General features: G+C 35.6%; 1 protein-coding gene across 1 annotated transcript in view; it reads left to right on the forward strand.

Annotated features, from left to right (window-relative positions):
- pcgf3 (polycomb group ring finger 3) overlaps positions 1-18,761 on the forward strand; it is a 49,415-nt gene extending 30,654 nt beyond the window's left edge. Inside the window, exons 7-10 of the mRNA XM_014988613.2 lie at positions 3,998-4,086; positions 7,892-8,029; positions 10,998-11,078; positions 12,132-18,761. Of these exons, the coding sequence (XP_014844099.1) occupies positions 3,998-4,086; positions 7,892-8,029; positions 10,998-11,078; positions 12,132-12,179 (356 nt within the window). The 3' untranslated portion in view covers positions 12,180-18,761. The remainder of the gene's footprint in view (positions 1-3,997; positions 4,087-7,891; positions 8,030-10,997; positions 11,079-12,131) is intronic.
- Positions 18,762-20,199: the final 1,438 nt, after the last annotated feature.

Below are 20,199 nucleotides of genomic sequence, written 5' to 3' on the forward strand. Positions count from 1 at the left end.
AATAAGCTGTACCATTCAGGCTGCAAGTGATTGAAATAGGCCATTTTCCCCTGAGTGGCTCTGACTGCTGGTTTTCCAGTTCAGATACTTATTTTTCTGCTTACTTAATGCACCAAGACCAGAAATGGTAACTTGTTTAGTTTGGAAATGCATCACCAATCTACACTTACAAATGGAGGACAAAGGCAGAAACTCACAAACTGTCCCAATAGGCCTGCAACAATAAATCAATAAACCGATTTGTTGCATTTTTTTTTCTTGTCTCTCTTTCTACCAAAGCCCGGATGAGGGAAGTCTCCTCATCTAGTCCCTTTTTTTAAAGGTCAATTTTGTTTATAGAGGCGTCAATATCCATTTTATTTGTTGTTTTGTTTATTTTTTTGGATATTTAAAATGCATTTTCAGTGTTAAACCTTTGTAAAAAATTAGTTTATTGATCTTTGAGAATACGTTCTCCGCATTACTATTATTCTTTTAAAATGGTCTCAAAACAACAATGTTATCATTTATTGCAATAACTTCAGACCTAATCCCAACTCCGACCCAAATCGGATGGTTTTGGCCCATATGCAGTCTAAACTGAGCAATTCTGATCTTTTCACCCAAATAAAAATCCAATTTGAGCCACGTCCAGATGTGGTACTAAAACGAATTCATATCAGGTTTTTACATCACTGACTGCAGCCACTGATCAGATCTTCTGGTTTATGTTAAAGGGGCAGTATTATGTAAAATCAACATGTTTCATTGTTATCCCCTCATCAAAAGCACACCTGAAGTGTTGTCTTCTTTCATGCATGTATGAAAACCCCTTTAATTTCCCAGGGCAATGAAATAAAAATACAGTTTTTACATGTTTTAATGTTTAAAGGTTTTAAATGCCCTTCACCTCAGCAGTGTGTCACTGCTCTTATTAGCCTATGTAAAGAATGAACCCCCCTCAACCAGTAATGACTAACATTAACAGCACAACCATGAGGAACAGCAGAAGCCATTAAACAGTACAGATGAAGGCAATTTAGCCAACCAGAGTGAGTTGATGGTTTGGTTTTTGTGCACAGTCGTTTTTCTAAACCGGCTCTCTGCTGCATGTTGGTGTGAATGTGTGTCCAGAGGGCTGTCATGCTGGCAGACCTAATCGCTCGCTTAATCCCCCTCTCTGATTTTGGTAATTAAGGCTCAAATGGGAGAGGAGCTGCTCTGGTTCTGTTCCTCGAAGTCACTTTTGGCTGAAGCGAGATAGAAGAGAAACCCATTCAGAAAGGAAATTAAAACAAAGGAAGTTCTGGACTTTAATCCAGCATCATCTCCATGCAATAGATTAAAACTTAAATATTATTCCTCGGCCTCAGGCGATGATAATATCTGTAGATTTATGCAAATATGGCTGATATCTGATTTAGCAGCGCTGGGTTAACTTTAGGTTGAATTTTCAGATCTTTTTTCTAACTACTCAGTCGTTCAGAGTTCAGTGTTTGGGAGGAACATGAAGTCATAGCAGGTTGAAATAAATTGCTCTGATTGCTGATATTTGAGTTAGCTAATGGGTGTTTAGAACATATTTTCTTTTAAAGTCAATACATATTTGCTGCATTATCCTGATTTGATTTGCTGTAACTTCAGAAAATGTTAAATTTTTCATTCATCAGTGTATTTACATTCAGCTTGCAGGGCCTTCACATTTATTGTTTCCACTAAAAAGATTTTTAAAAGTTAAAAGAGCACAGCTTTAAACAACAACTGTTCATATCTGGTTTAATACTTTCTTTTTTTTTTTTACATTCGCACATGAAAATTACTGCAAATAGATGCACAATTATACAACTGTACATCTTTGAAAAGCAAAAGTGTAACCTTCTGCACAACCAGCAACAATTCAGCCAGTGGTTTCTGAACAAGAAGTCGACAACAAAACACTTGTCCTTTCCAACAGCCATTGTTCAGCAGTAAAACCAAACGTACCGGAGCTCTGCTTTGGTTGCTAGGTAACGGCTCAGTGCCTGTCGATTGTGACTTAACAATAAAAAGGTTTTTGAAGAGACTAATTTTCCAGACACCAAAACCATAGGCGGGTTTTTTAAGCACTTTGGCTACTTTCAGAAGCTATCGAGACCCAACTGGAAGCATAAAAATGTGTCAAATATGACTTTCGCATAATAGATCCCCTTTAACGTGTTAAATCTGTTTGCTCTTGAATGGAAACATGAAGTTCTGGAGGACTGCTTGACACCAGCCAAAACAAAAGCTGCTTCCACCGCCACACAGACTCATTTTTCTAAATTACCAGCTTTTCTGAGCACTTAACCCAAGAAGACTGGGTCACATGGGGACGCATCGAGTCTGCAGAGTACACTTTTGCTTTCACGACGATCTAAACTCCCACGCCAACACACACAGATGGCTCACTCCACCTCTCACACGCTAGCCTGAAAACGCCATTGTGCACGCCTGTGGGACTTTAGCGTTGTGAAGATGTCCCATAAATCATAAAAGAGACAGAAGATCATTTGCTGACGGTAACAGGGGAGATGAAAAGACACGGCGTAAGACGCAGGAAGCGGCGCAATATGAGACTTAACTACAACAAGGCCCTCCTGATGAGCAATAAGTGAGGCAAACGCTGGAGACAAACACCGGGACAAGCTTAATATTCCACAGAGGGACGGCGACAGTTGGCCCAGACGGAAAATACTCACAGAGGACTGAGCGCATCCACAGTCTGAGACACACACTCACATAAACACAGTTATTACCGCCGCTGAATCCTGGAGCAGACTGAATTTCTTTGTTTCTAAAGGTTACTGGAAAGCAAAACCCATCTGTGCTGCTGTTCTGTCACCGCAACGCAATTTAGACTTCGATAACCAAGTTTTACAGCTAAAAATTCAATACTGCAACAATATCACAGGCAACAGGAAAATTCATAAAAGATGTGTACTCTAAGTTGATCAGCTGGTGCTGCTTGTTTATAGATCTTTTATCAGATGGATGAGGAGTCTTTCCAGCTGTGAGGCGGCGCACTTGGACTGAACTTTTTCTGGTCTGCTTTCCCCTCAGCTCAGATGAATTATGTATTAAAAGCTGGAGACGGACGGTTTGTTCGCCATCTGTCATGTCAGGTTGAGGAGGTAACATTTACATCACCAGATAAAGTAACTTCATCATTCAGACTCAAAAACAAACAGGCAAATGAAAACTCATCCAATTTACATTTTTCCATCTCAATAATATTTATATATTTAAATATATGATGCAGGAAGTGAAATCTCTTAGCTACATTAAAACATTTCAGCATATCATATTCAAAAATCAGCCTTATAACTTCTTATAATATGTTATTGCAACGTTGGAGCGGCGCCTCGTGCACTGTGAAAACACAAAAACTTACCAGATATTTTTGTTCTAGTTTCTAAAGCGTTAGAAAAGGGGTGCAGGTTTTAATGTTTTTTTTTTTTTGTTTATTCAATGTTACATGACTGTTTTTGCTTTTAATGATGTAAAGCACTTTGAAATGCCTTGCTGCTTAAATGTGCTACACAAATAAAATTTGATTGATTTGATTGATAGAACCTCCATCCGTCCAGTTAGTTGTCTGTACCTCCTCATATTTATCAATTTTTCCAACTTTCCATCCATCCTTTAGTGATCCTGCTGACTCCCATCAATCTGTGCAGTCATCCATCCATCCATTCATCTATTCATTTGTCTGTCCCTTCTGCCATCTATCCATTTTTCATCCATTGTCCATCCATCTATCCATCCATCAATCAATCAACCTCATGTATTTAAAGCCAGACCTCAAAAATATCTACGAACGTCTTGTACTAAATACAAAAATGGAAAATATTGTAATTTAACTCTGGATAATTATGAAATGTGTTGAAGAACTCTGTGGCTCATAAATTTTGCACTTATTTGTAGTGTTTGTACTTTTCATATCTGCGTTTATGTATTATTTTTTTAGATTATCATAGTTTTTCTTCTTTTTCTCAAACAGGCGACACAAAATCAGAAGACACAGCGAATAAGGAGGCCGGAGAGGAGAAGCCAGAGGAGGACAACGACTATCACCGTAGTGACGAACAGGTTATTATAACTCTGAACAAATGGACATAATAGTCATATTTGTTTTTTTGTAACTTTTACGGAGACATTGGTTCTGTTTCCTGTCAAAACTTCAAATTTCTGGTAACAATCTTAAAGGCATGAACAGTCAGGCTAAATAACGCTGTGGAGAGTTGAGTTGTTATTGTTGCAAGACAGACTCTCTGCAGCATGAAGCTTGTCTCCTGCATACTGATGCACAGGCGGAAAAACCTTTTTTCATAACAAAAAAAGCGAAACTCAAGCCCTTCATCTCCAAAGAAGCTCTCCCTCTCCTGGATGTGGGAGGGGTAGTCTGCCCCGACGTGGGTGAAGACCTTGCCCTTTTGTAAATTCAGCAGCGATGCAGAAATGCCCACAGAATGGCTAATACTGCAGTCTGAACGCAGTGATGTGAAATGTCACCGAGAGGTGGAGAGGGAGAGAGCCGGGAAATACAAGATGACATATAAAAGAGGGAGAAATTGCAGGAAATTGCAGGATTGAGAGGCCAAAATGGCTGCTGACAGCAACAAGGGTGATGAGGTGATCATGAAATTGCAGAATTTCATTCGCAGGATTTTTGTGTTTGAAGGTAGCTTCATTCACCTAGCCTCACGCTATGTGACTGAAAAGGTGAAGCTCGTTGGAGGAGGAGAAAAGAGAGGAGGAGCAGTGGGGGTTAGGAAGAAAACGATGATGTTGGAGGAAGAGTGATGGGAGAAGAGGAGGAAGGTGTTTTAGAGCTTTCAGGAGAAAACAGAAATAACAGCTGCCATTAAACGACGTCTCATCCAGACTGTTGGAATATTTTGTTTACTACATACACCTGTAGAGACAGAAGGGTGTCAAATACTTCCTTATTTTAGACTTTTTCACAAACCGTTGCCGTTTATTTTTCAGTAAATTTTAACCTTTCTATATAAAACATCGTCAGAACCAAAGCAGCTCAATCTTTCCTGTACATTTTCCTAAATTATATCTCCAAGAAATTACATTTAAGTCTGCAGACAAACTCATAAATGAAAACATAATCAAATATTGTATTAGCAAATTATTTTATATTTATTAAATTTTTTTTGTAATTTAAGGAGTTTTAGCTCATCACAATAATTTCCACTCTTGAACTAGTGCAGTTGTTTTTATTATTCGTCCTGACATTTAGTTTTAATTCACAGTTTTTGTTTTTTATTTCAGATCACTTTTATGTACACCTTATGATATATTTTGTATATAGTGCAGTTCTGAGCTCTACTGAATCATAAAGTTTTAAAGTATTCAATATAAGAAATAATTGATTAGTTGAATGAAAATAGTCAGTTACAGTTTGGAAAATGTTCTGCTTCAGGTTTTGTGTTGGTTTTATACGAGTTTCCTCAAATTTCTACATATTAATTTAAGCATGGATTGGTTTTAAAATGTGAATGTTTCAAAACCTCCAAAAGCAGATTTTGTGCCGGGTTGCCAGGCAACGGGCAGGGTTTGGCTGTGGTTGCCAGGCGACGGGCAGGGTTTGGCTGTGGTTGCTAGGTAACCAGAGAACATTAACTTAATGCCAAAAGGTTTTTTTAAGAAGCAACTGAGACTCAAATGGAAGTACAAAAATGTCCAAAACGTAAATTTTCCCCTTTAAAACACCAACAGTATATATATTTTTTCATCTAATAAATTAAATTGTCATTTCGTTTCTGTTAACTAAAATTTTTTGCAAGTTTAAAAAACAGAGAGAGGTTAGAAAAAGTTACAGAGCTTCAGAAGATTCACGGCAGCATTTCTAGGCAGGTAGGATGAGGAAGACGAGTCCCTCTTCCTCTCCCGGTTCAGTCAGGTGTAGGAGTCGACAGGCGAGTCGCCACGCATGGCCGACCTCCTGAACACTTCGCCTCCTGGACGACCTTTCAGAGCGAAACCTTGTGGCGCGAGGCGCTGCCGGAGAAAACCAGTAAAACCAGAGTCTGGTAGTAACTGTTACTCAATTACATTTACAGGAGTAATTTTTAGGAGTATTTTTACTTCACTGTTTTTTGAGTAATTTTATCGCTACTCTTACTTGAGTAAAATTCCTGGATTCTCTGTTCACTGAATGTAAAACAAACGTTTTTTAACCATAAAAAGACACAGGCATGCAGTTTGTTAGTTTCATATCGAAAAAAACTGATTTGGAAAAATGTTCTTTTGCCTGAATTATTGTCAGTTTGGTCCTTAAAATACCAACATTTCCACTTAATTTTATATTTTGGTCCTTCTGATGATGTAACTTTTAAATATTGAATGATTGATAATTTGATCATTTGATCAGTTACTCAGTGCTTGAGTAAAATCTTCACCAAATACTTCTTACTCTTGCTTGAGTACAATTACCTCTGCTACCAACGCACACAAACAAAACTCGAGAAATTAAGACTTCTCAAGATGTTGCTTAGATTTGAAGTCAAATCTTTCTGCATATCAGTTTATGCAGAAAGAATTGCATTTGTGTATTTAAAAAATAGCTGTAAATTTTCTCATTGACGCCTCAGACGTCCAGAGTCGAAGCTCGAGCAAATATTCAAAATGAAAAAGTTGCGTCAGAGCTCTGCAACAGCTCTGTAATGAGCCTGAAGCTTTTTATGCGCGCCTCACAAAGCACACACAGTGTTTTCTTTGCTCTCCTCTCTCTTGCATCAGTGCATTTGTGTGTTTAGCTGCAGGAGCCCTCCTTGGCTCCGCGGACCCGTCGGTAATGTACTATAATGTTATAAAAGTGCCTTGCAGGCCGCCATCGAGCCACCGCGGAGTCCAGATCACCAGCAAGGCTTTTATTTTACATTATGAGCTTCTCCTCACTGCCAGCGCCACTGGAAACCAGACACACTGAGATGTTGGTCTTTGCTTATTGAAGGGCAGACTGTTCGGCAAAGCACTGCCACTGTTTATTTGAGGATGTTTAAACAGGGGGGTTGTTGTCGCCTCCTGTCTCCAAAAAGAGGAATAAAAAGAGACGGAAGGACAGTCGCACATGAAGAGCTTTGTTTCCCTCCTGTTTTGTCTCTTGACGTGTGAGTCCCAGTCATGATAATGGTTTCTGACCACGCGCCGTTTCACCTGAGGGGGCAAAACAAATTCACAGGCCGGTGGCAGGGAAAATCGGTGACATTCAGGAAGCCAATAGCAGATTAACATCACTGATTTAGCCAGCTTTGCTTATGAAAGCAGGATAGAGCATCTATCTCATCTACGGCAGTTATTTTATTAATCGACTAATCAGATAAAAAAAAAATTGACACTATGAGGATTTTTCACTGAACTACTTAAGGCTTTTTGTATGCAATATTGGAAATACTTTTAAATGTCCAAAAAAAAAGTGTATATATTTTGACTAAATTTCTGCTCTGGCTGCGTTCTCTTGCATACTCCAGGTAATGATTATCAAATTAGTTTACAATTATTTTAATTACTCCGATTAATCACGATTAACCGTTTCGTCCCTATATGCATCTTCTGCCTACAGTAGATCTACACTGTTGTGCAGTACTGATGTACTGGAACAATAACTTTTGTTCTTTTAGCAGGTGGTCTTTTTTAGAGATTTTAGAGTTAATCATGTACTCTAGTTAATGATTAATCGATAACTAAGTTGGTTGATTAACAATCGATTAATCATAATTTATCAGATTATTTCAGTCCTCCTTCCACAGATGCTAAAAGTTATCTCTCCCAGCAATGATCACAACACTGAAACGCTTTTGGCACTTCTGTAAACTGAGTATATAAACATGTATGGAGTTGGCGCAGGTCATATAATCATCATTTTTCTATTGTCCAACAGGTCAGCATCTGCCTGGAGTGCAACAGCAGCAAGCTTCGAGGTCTGAAACGTAAATGGATCCGCTGCTCGGCACAAGCCACCGTCCTCCACCTCAAAAAGTTCATCGCCAAAAAGCTTAACCTGACATCGTTTAACGAGGTACAGAAAACAACGCATGGTTGAGTCTCACCGAGTCACAAAATCTCTGAAAAGTCTATTTATTTTCATACTTCTTCCATAGAATCTAAATTATATATCTTTGTGATTCACACAGCGGTATATTGCTAAAAATAATATATTTTTACAGGCTGATAGATCCAAGTATATCAGTGGAAAGTTGAGTGGAAGGAAAACTTGAGACTCTCTGGTTTTAACTTAATTGTATTATTTTTATGTCCAAAGTTTGATGCTGAAAAGGTTTGGAAGCTCTCCTTGAAAATGCTTGAAAAGTGCTTGAATTTTCCTGTGGGACAGATTTAGGTAATTTATCTTTTAATTTGCCAATTTAAGGCCATGCTTCGTCATTATTTATAGATTTTCAAGTACAACAGAAAGAAAGAGCCACAAGATGATAGTTTTGTCTGCAAGCTTTCTCCTGGGAAGCAAATATCTACGTGGTTGAGATGGGGCTGAATGATTATCCAAATTAATTGTTATATAAAATAGTCATCAATTAAGTTAGTGATTGATTAATTATTAAGTGGCGTACACAGTCTCTTGAAAGGTCAAATTGCTGAAAAATTTACATATTCAGATCAGTAAACTATACAAAGATTATATATATTTTGCATTTAAGATGGTAAATATTTGTCTGCAAATATTTTCTACCCAAAACTCCTCAAACGACAGTTTTAACTTCACCTGGTTCAAATTTTGTTAAACAAATTCCTATTAATTACTATATTAATCCAAAAAATAATCAACAAATGGTGTGTTTTTTTAGCTGCAGATGCATCCTTTGCTACAAATAATCATGTGTTCATTATAGGAATGCTATGCTATAGCATTTTAGGCAATGAAATTGTTGCTTTCTGATTAAAAGAAATTATATGACTTTTTTGCTTATTGCATAGTTTAAAAATTGTGTAAAAAATGCTTTAGTGGTTAAATGAAAAATATGGTAATTTTTCTAACCAATTAGTCGATTTAATCGTAAAGTTTAGAGGAAATTTCTTGAATCTTCCTGCTTCTTTTACATGGTTAAAATAAAGTTTTTCCTTTTTATGCTGTGACTCATTCGTGCCCTTTGTGTTGGGTATAATTTGCATGAAAACAAGCCCTCATGATATCTAATTTTTCTATTTATTGTCTTCGCCGCCCCGTTCAGAGCAGCGGGGGGGAGGCGAGAGTGGGCGATAATCTGACAGATGGATTTTTAGATGGCTGTGCGAAATCGCCACAATCGCCTTCTCGTTGCCTATTTTTCCTGTTTTTCCTTCGTGTCTTTTAATATTTTGGCTGCCACACAGATGAGTGGGTCGACTCCATCAGATCGTCGGCTTGCGCTTTACCCCTCCAGCTATTGTTGTGTCGTTCACCGACTGCGAAAAGATGCTTGAAACGACTCTGGGTTTTAAAACTGAGAGCATAAACACACCCATTTAAATTTATCTGCAGGAAGTCTGGTGCTTAATAATTCAAGAAGAATGGGAACGTTAAAGGTTGGATAGAAACCAAGAAGGGAGAAAATAATCCTAGCAGATGATTAAATTTAAATTAAAACTACAAATGTACCTTATAGATCAGTGCTGGAAGTCAATGAGAAACAACCAGAACTTTGTCACATTTGTCCTTTTAATGATGTGAAACTCTCCAGAACTTCTTCATTTTGCTCATTCAGAACTGGTAATAACTCTGAAATTTATGTGTAATATCTCAGTATTATTTCAATATTTACTCTGTTTTTAAGTGTAAGAAGAAACGCATTAATGCAATGTTTTATGTGAAATTTTGTGCAAATTTTCATTAATTGTATTATTTATCATTAATCAACTTTAGTTTTAAAATTACCCAAAATAAACCAGAACAGCCAAAAAACTTAAATAAAATGAATGATGATGAACCTGTAAAGGAAAATGCCTTTCAAACATTTTTATCATTTTAGTTTATCATGTGATTAATTTATTGATTAATTGCTTACTTGCGCTTTACCCCTCCGGCCATTGTTGTGTCATTCGCCGACTGTGAAAAGATGCTTGAAACGACTCTGGGTTTTAAAACCGTTTATACATCAGTTTATACACAGCTGAACTCAGAATGACTTGGCAAGAAGTGTGAATTGCACCCGAACCTGTGCATGCTGTTTCATAGATATTCTCTCCTGTTTGTTCCATAAGAAAATCAATAAAAATGAATTAAAACTCAAAAATATGATTAACTTAAGACTTTGTGTAGTTTTATTATTTAAATCACACTTTTTAAAGTAAATTTAATTTAAAAAAATTTTTTTTCAAGAGCAGCATTTGTCGTACTATGATTGCTGTTAGCTTAAAAAGAAGTAATAAATATTTTTTTATAATAATTTTTATCTATCACAAGATATTGAGATTCAATTTGAAGTCCATATCGCCTACAAAAATTACCAGTTGAGATTTGCTGTTGGTAATTTATTGTAAATTTGCAGCTTAAACTCTCTACATTGTTGCTAAAACAATTTTTAAAAGCAGAATTTAATATTTTCAAGTCAACATAAAGAAATGCAGACATTTAAACTATGCATTTCTGAATAACTATGATGGCGATTTCTGCCCTATATATATATTTATTTTTTGAGTTTTGTTTTGGGCTGGTCAGTGTGCAGCAGTGAACCAGCAGGTGGCGCTGTGATGCGCGGCTCCCTCTCTGTCTCAGTATTGACCTGCAGAATATCAATGCTGCTTCACGGAGGGAATAGATTCATCGAGCAAGCCGCGTGTTCGCCATCGAACCTGGCTCCTTCTGTCGTTCACCATAAACTTCATCATCATCATTCTGCACAGATAAAACCAGCAGCAAAAATCCTCACACTTTCCCCACTGAGCTCATCCAGTCTGCTCTCTGTGGGGAAACCATTTTATTTTACTCCTTTGACCTTTCTGGTCTGATGTTTTCAATAAATGTGCTTTTTTTTTTCTTCTTCTTTTCACAGCTGGACATTTTATGCAACGAGGAAATCCTGGGAAAGGACCACACTTTGAAATTTGTTGTTGTGACAAGATGGAGATTTAAGGTAACAAAATCTGGCAGTTTTGAGGAAATAAATATGAATTCCAGCTGACAAGAACACAATGAATTTAAATTTTATCACCTGCAGGTTATGAATTCTTTTTATAGACTTAATCCTGTTGCATCTTGTTAAACTAAACCCTATTCTAATCAATAATTGGTTTACATCTCCTCTCCTTATTTGTGTTTCCATTGTACACATAACTGCACAGATTGGCATTACGGAAATAAATTTGCTTAATTGAAACGCAACAGTTGTGGATTCAAACACCGCAAAATTGTGCTTTTTTTTTTTTAGCAAAATATCCACAATGTTTTGCTCACATTTGTTAACTAATGTTAGCCTTGTTTATGATTGGCTATTTTCACTTAAAAAGTTTTAGTTTTGTTTAATCTGTTGCTGATTTTCCTTGATTTATAACAGTAAAGCACTCCAGACATCAGTAGATTTTTAAGAGCTACAGCTATGCATTCTGGGTACAGAATAAATGCCATTGGTTGCATCAGGAGTGGAAAGGAAACGGAACTTATGTATAAGTAGTCACTTCAAAATAAGAGCATGAATATGAACGTCTAATTATGGAAAGAAGAGTTAACCAAAACTTCAACACAGATGTGTAACTTTTAGTTACAAACCAGATATTTAATTTAATGCCTTATCATTTATCCAGAAAAATGTATTTAGAGGAAGATAGGTGCACTAAATGTCTTCAAAGTTAACAGAAATACTAAAGTGCTTTACAAAAAAATTAGCTACACTATTAGTGGATTAGCGGATGTGTGCACACCAGTCGTCAAAAAGATAAGAGAGTCCAGCACTGCAAAAACACAAAATCTTACCAAGTTTTGGTTTCTAGAGCAAATATCTTAGTACTGTTTAAATTAGACAAAGCTAACTTATAAGTGCCTTTTAAGCGAGACATGAGAGCTTGTTTCTAGTAAATAATTATAAGTTCAACTGGCAGATTATCTTATTTAAAATGTACTAAGATATTTGCACAAAAGACTAGACAGTAGATACTTGGTAAAACCTTCGAAATGTTGTTGTCCATTCCAGAAATCTCCGCTCCTGCTCCATTACAGACCGAAGATGGACCTGCTGTAGCTACAATGGACACAATGGTTGTTTTATTTGGATCCTTTTGGTCGGCTCCTTCGCCGCAGACTTTGGTGAAACTTTCTTCTTCTTTTTTTTTTTTTTTATTATTATTTATGCAAAGACGATCAATCAACACCAAGCAAACACCTGACGTCAACAAAAGCCAGCAATTCGACATTTAACGAGACAAAAACTGGCACAGGACCTGCAACACCGGCGCGGTTTTACAAACTAAAACAACCTTTTTCGTCGTCTGCTACATCCTACATATGTGAACAAAAAGAGAAAAATGGAAAAAAAAGGAGAGAAAAGCATATATTTATACTTTTGTACAGAAAAGACATGAACCAAGACACTACTGGTGCTCTGTTTACACACAAACAAGATGTCTGCAGTCATCTGAACATGTTTTTGAGCTTCATCCTCCTCAGATGATGACTGATGGGAGAGGAAGGTCTTTTTTTATATATAAATAAGAATATACATAAAAAGGCGTCTTTTCACAACACAACATGTTCTGGGAGCACAGAAAGTTTATGGAAAAGTTATATAACATCCATCAATTTTAAGCCGATAAATCAATTTCCTCTGAATTGTTTTTTTTTATTATTTTATTTCCATTATGTCTGATTTGGATTCCTGATGATTGTCAATTGTGAATAGGCTTTTTTTTTGTTGTGTAGTAATTTATGTTCGATATGCTGATATTGTACATAAAATGTCATTACAGAGAGATTGAAGAGAGACTTTAGACTGTTAAATAGAAAAGAGAGAGTGGATCCCTGAAGTGCTATCTATATGGTGATAAAGACAGACTCGCTATCAGTATCAGATTATATGAAAGCATCTTTATGTTGTCTGACAAGGACACAAAACAGCTTATATCAAATCTGCAACCATTTATGTGTTTGTGGGGTCTGAATATGTGAATTGACTTTAAGGAGGAAAATTGTCCCCAGCTTCGAGCTCATGTTGAGAATAATACGTTTAAGATTTCGTCGTTTAGGCAGATTGAAGCCATTTAAATTTAGTTTTCCTCCCACTAAGCAGTCCTTAATATCCGTCCTCGTGTTCCTGCACTTCTTCTAGCAGCAGAAACTTACGGAGGAGGTTTGGGCCCACTGAATTAAAAAAAATCATAATTCTGATTTATGATCTCAGAGGATTAAAGTCAGAAATCCGAAGGAAATCTGACGAAAAAGTCAGAATTCTGAGAAAGAAGTCTGGATTATGAGATTAAAGTCCAAAACATGCTAAAAGAAAAGTTAAAAAAATTCTAAGAAGAAAGTCAAAGATCTCAGATGTTTGTCTTTTTCTTATCACACTTCTGTCTTTAATCTAGTCAGAAGTCTCATATTAAAGTCAAAATTATGTGATTAAAGTCAGAATTCTGAGACTAAAGACCAAATTCTGAGGAAGGAAATTCAGAATTTTGAACTTAAATTCAGAATTCTGAAAAAAAAAAAAAGAATTCTGAAGAAAACAAATTGGAATTCTGAGGAAAAAAAGTCTGAATTATTTTTTTTTTTCAGTGTCGCTAACTCTCTTCCGTAGAAACTTTCCCTTCATTTCTAAGGATTTTTATATTTCTGGACTCATCAGCTCCACTTGCAGCTTTTTGGTGTTTAAATGTGGAGAAAAGGCATTTAAAGTAAGAAACACGTCAGGATGGTCGTCTCACTCCCAGCTGGAGAAGCTGCACAGTCTGCAGGTTCATGCCTGAAAAATGTATTTGACATTTCAGTTTTTGATTCTGCCACAAGTATTTTTATTTTTTTATTTGCAGGACAGCCAGCATTCTAGAACACAAATTCAGGTTTTAACAGGGGCTGAGGCGTTACTTAGAGCATTTTAATATTGAAATTGAGAATAAAATGACCACAGCTGGGTCGTTTGGTGCTTTTTAAATGTGCGTTTGTAACATTAAGGAGGTTCAATCTGTCACAACATGCTGTTCTTAACTGTGTGATGCAGCAAATCTGCTAAAGCTCTTCTCTTACATCCCCACATCTTAGAAAAGTTTCTTACATTTCTGTTTTTCAAATCTGTTTTTCCCAAGCAAATGCAGAACTGTCACCTTTTCACATGTGAAATGTTTTATTTAGAAGCTTCTTCATGATGTGGAAAAACTGAAACGTTGTTTGAAATCATTCAAGAAGTGAAACTGGTATTTATTTTTCTGGATTACAACTTACAGAAACACAATGTTTTCACTTTCTGAATGAATGAATATTTTTATCATTTCAATAATAATCCCACTTACTGACATGCACTGTGTCTCCATGGTAACAAATCCAGACAAACGCAGCTGAAACATCTGCACCATTAAAAGCCCTCACAGCATGGCTGCTCATTGTTTTTGGTTTCTGTGAAGCCATTCTATTAGAAACGCATCAATTTACTTTTATTATTATAGTTATTACTTAAAATATGTTGTAAAACAATATTTAGGAGCTCTGACTGTGAAAAAATAAGGAACTACAGCCCATCTTCTTCTGCCACACTTTTTCCTTCCACTTCACTTTCCATTAATGTTCGTCTAGGTGCATCTCAGTAAATAAGTCTATCTATGTAACTTTAGATTAATTACATCTGTACTGATGTTTTCAAGCCTTTATTTCTGTTAATTATTATCTTTTTTTAATTTACAACTCATGAAAACTCATTTAATTTCTTAAGCTTCTTTAACAATAATTTTCTGTGGCATTTCTTCTGATTTTTTACTAAACACAGAATATAACAACAGAGAACAAGCTATCATTTTATTTGTCATAAAGTGAATTTTGATACATTTTTATGAACAGATTTATTTTTTAATAGCACAATTTCTGGCGGAAAAACTAGGACTTAAACATCAAATAATTACCATAAAATGTACAAAATTATGTTTACTGTAATAATTCAGTATTTAAAGGTTCTCTACTTGCCGTTTTTCACTTTTTGGCAAATTTGATTACAATTAAAAATGGCAACAAATTTCATATTTTATGTTTTCTTGTGCGAAACTCGGTTATGAAATTAGGTTTCAGATATTTTTAATCAGAAAAAGTTATTCTTCGAATGGCTTAAAAACCAAAAACAATGAGCTTTCTTTTCCTTGGTAAAACACTTGACATTTAGTACTTCTAAATCTCTTTAAAGGTTATTTTCCTTCCTGCCTTTAACAGAAACTCTTAAGTTTGCATCACAGCTGCTTGATTAAATTTTGTTAAACGGTAAAACTCTTCAGTTTGTCATCTTACAGAAAGGTTTGTTTATTCCAGCTTCTCCTCGTCTTTGTTGGTTGAACTTTTTCCGTTTTCTTTAAGGTACATCACCTCTTCTTCAGGTGGAGAAGCTGTGAAACACCCAACATGGTGCTGCTGTGACTAGAAAACAAGGAAAATCTCAAACACTTCAAAAATACAAAATATTACCAAGTATTTCTTTCTAGTTTCTAGTGCAAATATCTTGGCTAACTTGAAATAAGACAAACTAGCTTACAGTTGATTTTAGCAAGATATAAGAGCTTGTTTTAGGTAAATAATGACTAAATATTGATGAAAAAGTTATATTTCCACTGACAAATTATTTCACTTGTAACAAGACATTTTCCCATGTTTCAAGTGAAATAATCTTCCAGTGCGACTATTTTTATTTTTATTCATTTACTTAAATCAAACTCATAGTTTTAGTTTTCTTTTTTCAAGTGTACTAAGATATTTGTACGACAGTGTTTGTTGTAGAAAAAAGAAAATCGAGTTTATAGAATTGAACATTTTTGACTTTTGGAAATTTTCTGAGTTTCAAAACTTGAAAGTTCTTGACTTTTGAAGCTCAGAAATGTTTTCCAAATTTGTTCTAGAAAATTTCTGATATTAATCTTAAAATTTTAGTTTTTTGTTGGAAAGTTTTTTCTTTTTCTTTCTCTCTCTCTCTATCTGTCTTTCTCTCCAGTTGCTGTTGGACATCATCATATATCTGCACTAGAAACTGGACCAAAACTACTTGGGTCAATTTTGTGATTTTGCGGTGAAGATGAACCACAAATGCCTCACTTGCCCATTTATTCCTGCTGTTTCTGCTGTAGTTGAGGGAACTCAGTTTGAGAAGTTAACGGTGGTATAATTATTTCAATGTGGTGCATCTGTAATATTTAAGATTAAACAGCTTTAGGTTATGCAGTAGATTGAAAGATAATTTGTGGACAAATACCGACACTGTCTTTTTGTTCAACCCTGATGGAAAAGGTGGAGTTTTCCCTCAGTGACGGTCAGACTTCATCTCTGGTGCTTTCTATGGTGCTAACATTCCCTCATCTCCAAGTTTTCCTGCACAAATTCAGTCCGCGACGAAGAGGCGCTGTGCGAACCGTCGCCTGTTGGTTTTTGTTTCTGGTGCCGTTTCTTGTCGGTTCTGCCTCTCTGTGCAGATAAAGGTGCTGCTCCCCTCCCTCCTCCCTCCTTATTGATTTGTCTGCTTTGCCGAGCTGCTGCGATTGAAAACCAAGGGAATTTTAAACAAGTTGAGGCCCGATGAGGCGGATTCTTCGAGAACTAAAAGTAAAGTGGTGAGAAATTGGATGTGCTGGCACCAATTTCATGGCTCAAATAGAAATCACACTTATTATGGGATTCTTTGGTGAGACGTTTGCGCCTCTCAGTCAGATTGAGACTTGCTTGGTTTAAAATCAGCTGGTTCGGTTTTAATATCCCAGACTTTCTGCGGCGCTCTGGGGGAGATCTGAATTATTTTTTTTTTTATGGATTCTGCTGCATAAGATTTTCACTCCCACTGGAACGGATCGATGTTTCGCTCTTTATTGGGACCAACATGAAGACTTGCTGCTCGTCAGAGGTTCATGGGAGAGCTAGCTCAGCTGCAGATAAACGTTTCAATAAAAGGTCTTCTATAAGGTTATTATGCTGTCACTTCTGCATTAAACAACATCTCCTCAGTGATTCTGGCTGCAGACTGAACTCTAAAACAGACTGCTGTGAAATAAGTGTCCACTTTGAAAGTGTGGAAGGTTTTGTTCAGCTGTGTTGCTGAGAAAATGTAAAAATCAGTTTTCAAACTATGATTTATTATTTTAAAAGTCCTATCTAAAGCTAACTGACTCACTATAAACCTTTAGTTTCCTCATTAACTGAAAGCATTTCAGTAACTAGCTTACATTTCGTAAATCATTTTATTTAGTCACATTTCAGTTGCTTTGAAGTCCACACTTTGACTAGGACACTCCAACCCCCTTTTTTATCATTACTATTTTATTTTTTGTTGTTTTTATCAGTCACTCTGATCTGGACTTTCTGGTGTGTCACAGACTGACAGAAATGTTTCTCTACTACACTGCAAAAACAAAAAAAACGTGTTTTTATATGTTAGTACACTTAAAATGACACAAAATTAACTTACAAATAACTTTTCTGCAAGACACATGAGCTTGTTTTAGGTCAATAATTCACTAATATTTATTAAGAAAAGACAGAATATTAGGACCATAAGAATAAATTTAAAAAAAAATTACAACAGTGAAGTTGAAATAATGAGAATAAAGTCGTAATATTTTAAGAGTAGTTTAATGTTTCAAGGATAAATTCATAAGAATAAAGTTGTAACACCATCTCTTTGTTCTTGCATTATTTTGAATTCTTGTAGTTTTAGTACTTTATTCTTACATTACTTCAACTTTATTGTTGTAATCTTAAAACTTTATTATTGAAATACTGCAATTTAATTTCTTTGTGTGGTCGTAATAAACTATCATAATACTTTATGATAGCTTGGTTTTTCTACTCAATAAAGGAAATCATAATTTGAAAACTGCATTTTGTATTAACTTTTTTTGTCAGATATTAAAACTGGTTTGATTTTCTGAAATATTTAATTCAAAAACAACAGAGATCTTTGAGATTTGTCATATTTTCACGTCACTACAAATTATTGCTATAAATTGTTGGTAAAGGTGAACTATGCAGCAGTTTTGTTGTTTTTAAATTAAAAATCCTTCCAGATCTGTGGAGGTTTTCTCTAAATTTGATCAGTTTTAAAATGTTTCTGTCTGCTGAAGGAAAAATGTCTAACTTGACATGTTTTGTTTCTTTGCGACTGAATTTTCCTGTAGTATTTTAATGTTGACTCAATTTTCCCTTTGTGAGCGCAGAGAAAGAAAGAAAGATGTGGTTTATTCTATTTGCAAACAAAGTGTGCAATATACCTTTTCCAGATGGTTTCAGCCCCATTGTCTTCTTGTTTTCCTGTTTTTTGTTTAGTTTTTTTGCAGCCAGCTCCTCAGGTCTCTAAATGCCTTCTGGTTCCTCACGTTGATCAGGAAATCTCACACTAATCCACCCAATACACAACATGGATTTGGACTGGATTTTATTTCGCTCTCGTTTCCTTTTCCTCCTGCAGGTTAACTCAGGCACTTATTTGGTGTCCTTGTCCTTGTATTATTTATTGCACATTTTATGATCTGGTTTACACTTAAACACAAGAGGTATCGCGGTTTAGGATTGGGCTGGAATTTCTTACGTACAAACCTACAGAAGCTTTTGTCAAACCATAAATGTGTATTTCATCAATAAATGCCTTTTAAAAGTACAACTGCTGATTTATTTTCTTATCTAATAGTAGTAGGAAATGTCTGCTGAAGGCTTTATGATAATATTTTGGGGAGTTTGGACATTTTTTTACTAGTAATAATGGGGGGGAAAAGTGCCCCAGTTTTAGTTTTGCATTTTCACTCTGGGTCAAAGTTGCATTTGTGACTTTTTCTTTCTCTTGAGTGTAATAAATTGATCTTTTAGGGGTTTTCCTGTATTATAAAAGAAAACATAATGTAAAACAGATTTTTTAAATTCAAAACTATTAATCCCAAAGTGAAATTAAATATTGTGATCAATTAAGTATTTTTTAATTGCATTGAAAATTTTGTTTTAAAGAATGTTATTTCATAATAGAGGAAAACAAGACTAAAATATTAAGTTATAAAATAATGAATTATAAGAAAATAAAGGAAAGATGGATATTTGATTTTAAGATAACGTGAAAGGAAAAAATGCTTAGCCCGTTTATATAGAAGTATTTTTTTCACCTTTTGATGGAAAAATGTCTTTTGCTAATTTTAAATGTGACTTGTTATGCTTCCTTGAACCGATAGGATACAAAAAGTGTTCATTACATTTTTTTGCACAAAATCATTCAGATGTGCAATTATACAACCATACATCTTTGAAAAGCATTAGTAGAACCTCCTGCATAACCAAAAGTATTCAACAAGTGGTTTCTGAATTTTAAGTACAATGGCTCTTCCAGCAGCCATTGTACAGTGCATGCAGCAGTAAAACCAGCTGACCAAACATGTTAAGCTCAGCTGGGGTTGCAAGGTAACAATACAGTGTGACTTAACAATCTGAAAGCCTTTGAAACACTCATTTTTTTAAAACATTAACTTATTCCCAAAAAACAGCTCTTGGGCTGTTTTTAGAAGCAATAGAAACCAGAATGGAAGAAAAAAAATTAAATGTGCATATTAGGTCTCCTTTAAGATGCCCACTGTCTCCAGAAAAGCCGATCTGTTGTTCGCTAAAAGTATTGCTTTCCCTCGCTCCCTCCCAGCCTAGATAAAGTTTTGACATATCAGAAATACAGTTTCTTTTTACATACACTCCACTGATACTGGAAGCGAAAACTTAAATCTTAGAACATATTTTATTGACGGTGTGACGCGGATAAAATTTACTGTATTTAATAAATTGGATAATTATCACAATATGGCTTGAAATTAAAATAGTGTTGATGTAAGTGTGCTTTGATCAGCCAAATTTGAGTCTGGATCTGACTGAAAACGTTTTTGTGCTTCCAACCTGTCATCCTCTATATCAAATTGTAAGGAAGGAATAGTCCCAGAACAAAATGATGGTGAACATATCCTCACTAGGCAGCTGTTGTGTGGTGGTAAGCTTTTATTTTACCATAAAAAAGAAACAGACCTGTATCAGTCTAAAGGAGCATTTGTCACCAGCAGATGCCTTTCAGCACA

Source organism: Poecilia mexicana, unplaced genomic scaffold (assembly GCF_051168715.1).
Source record: "Poecilia mexicana isolate PSO_F unplaced genomic scaffold, ASM5116871v1 scaffold_10, whole genome shotgun sequence".
NCBI lineage: Eukaryota > Metazoa > Chordata > Actinopteri > Cyprinodontiformes > Poeciliidae > Poecilia > Poecilia mexicana.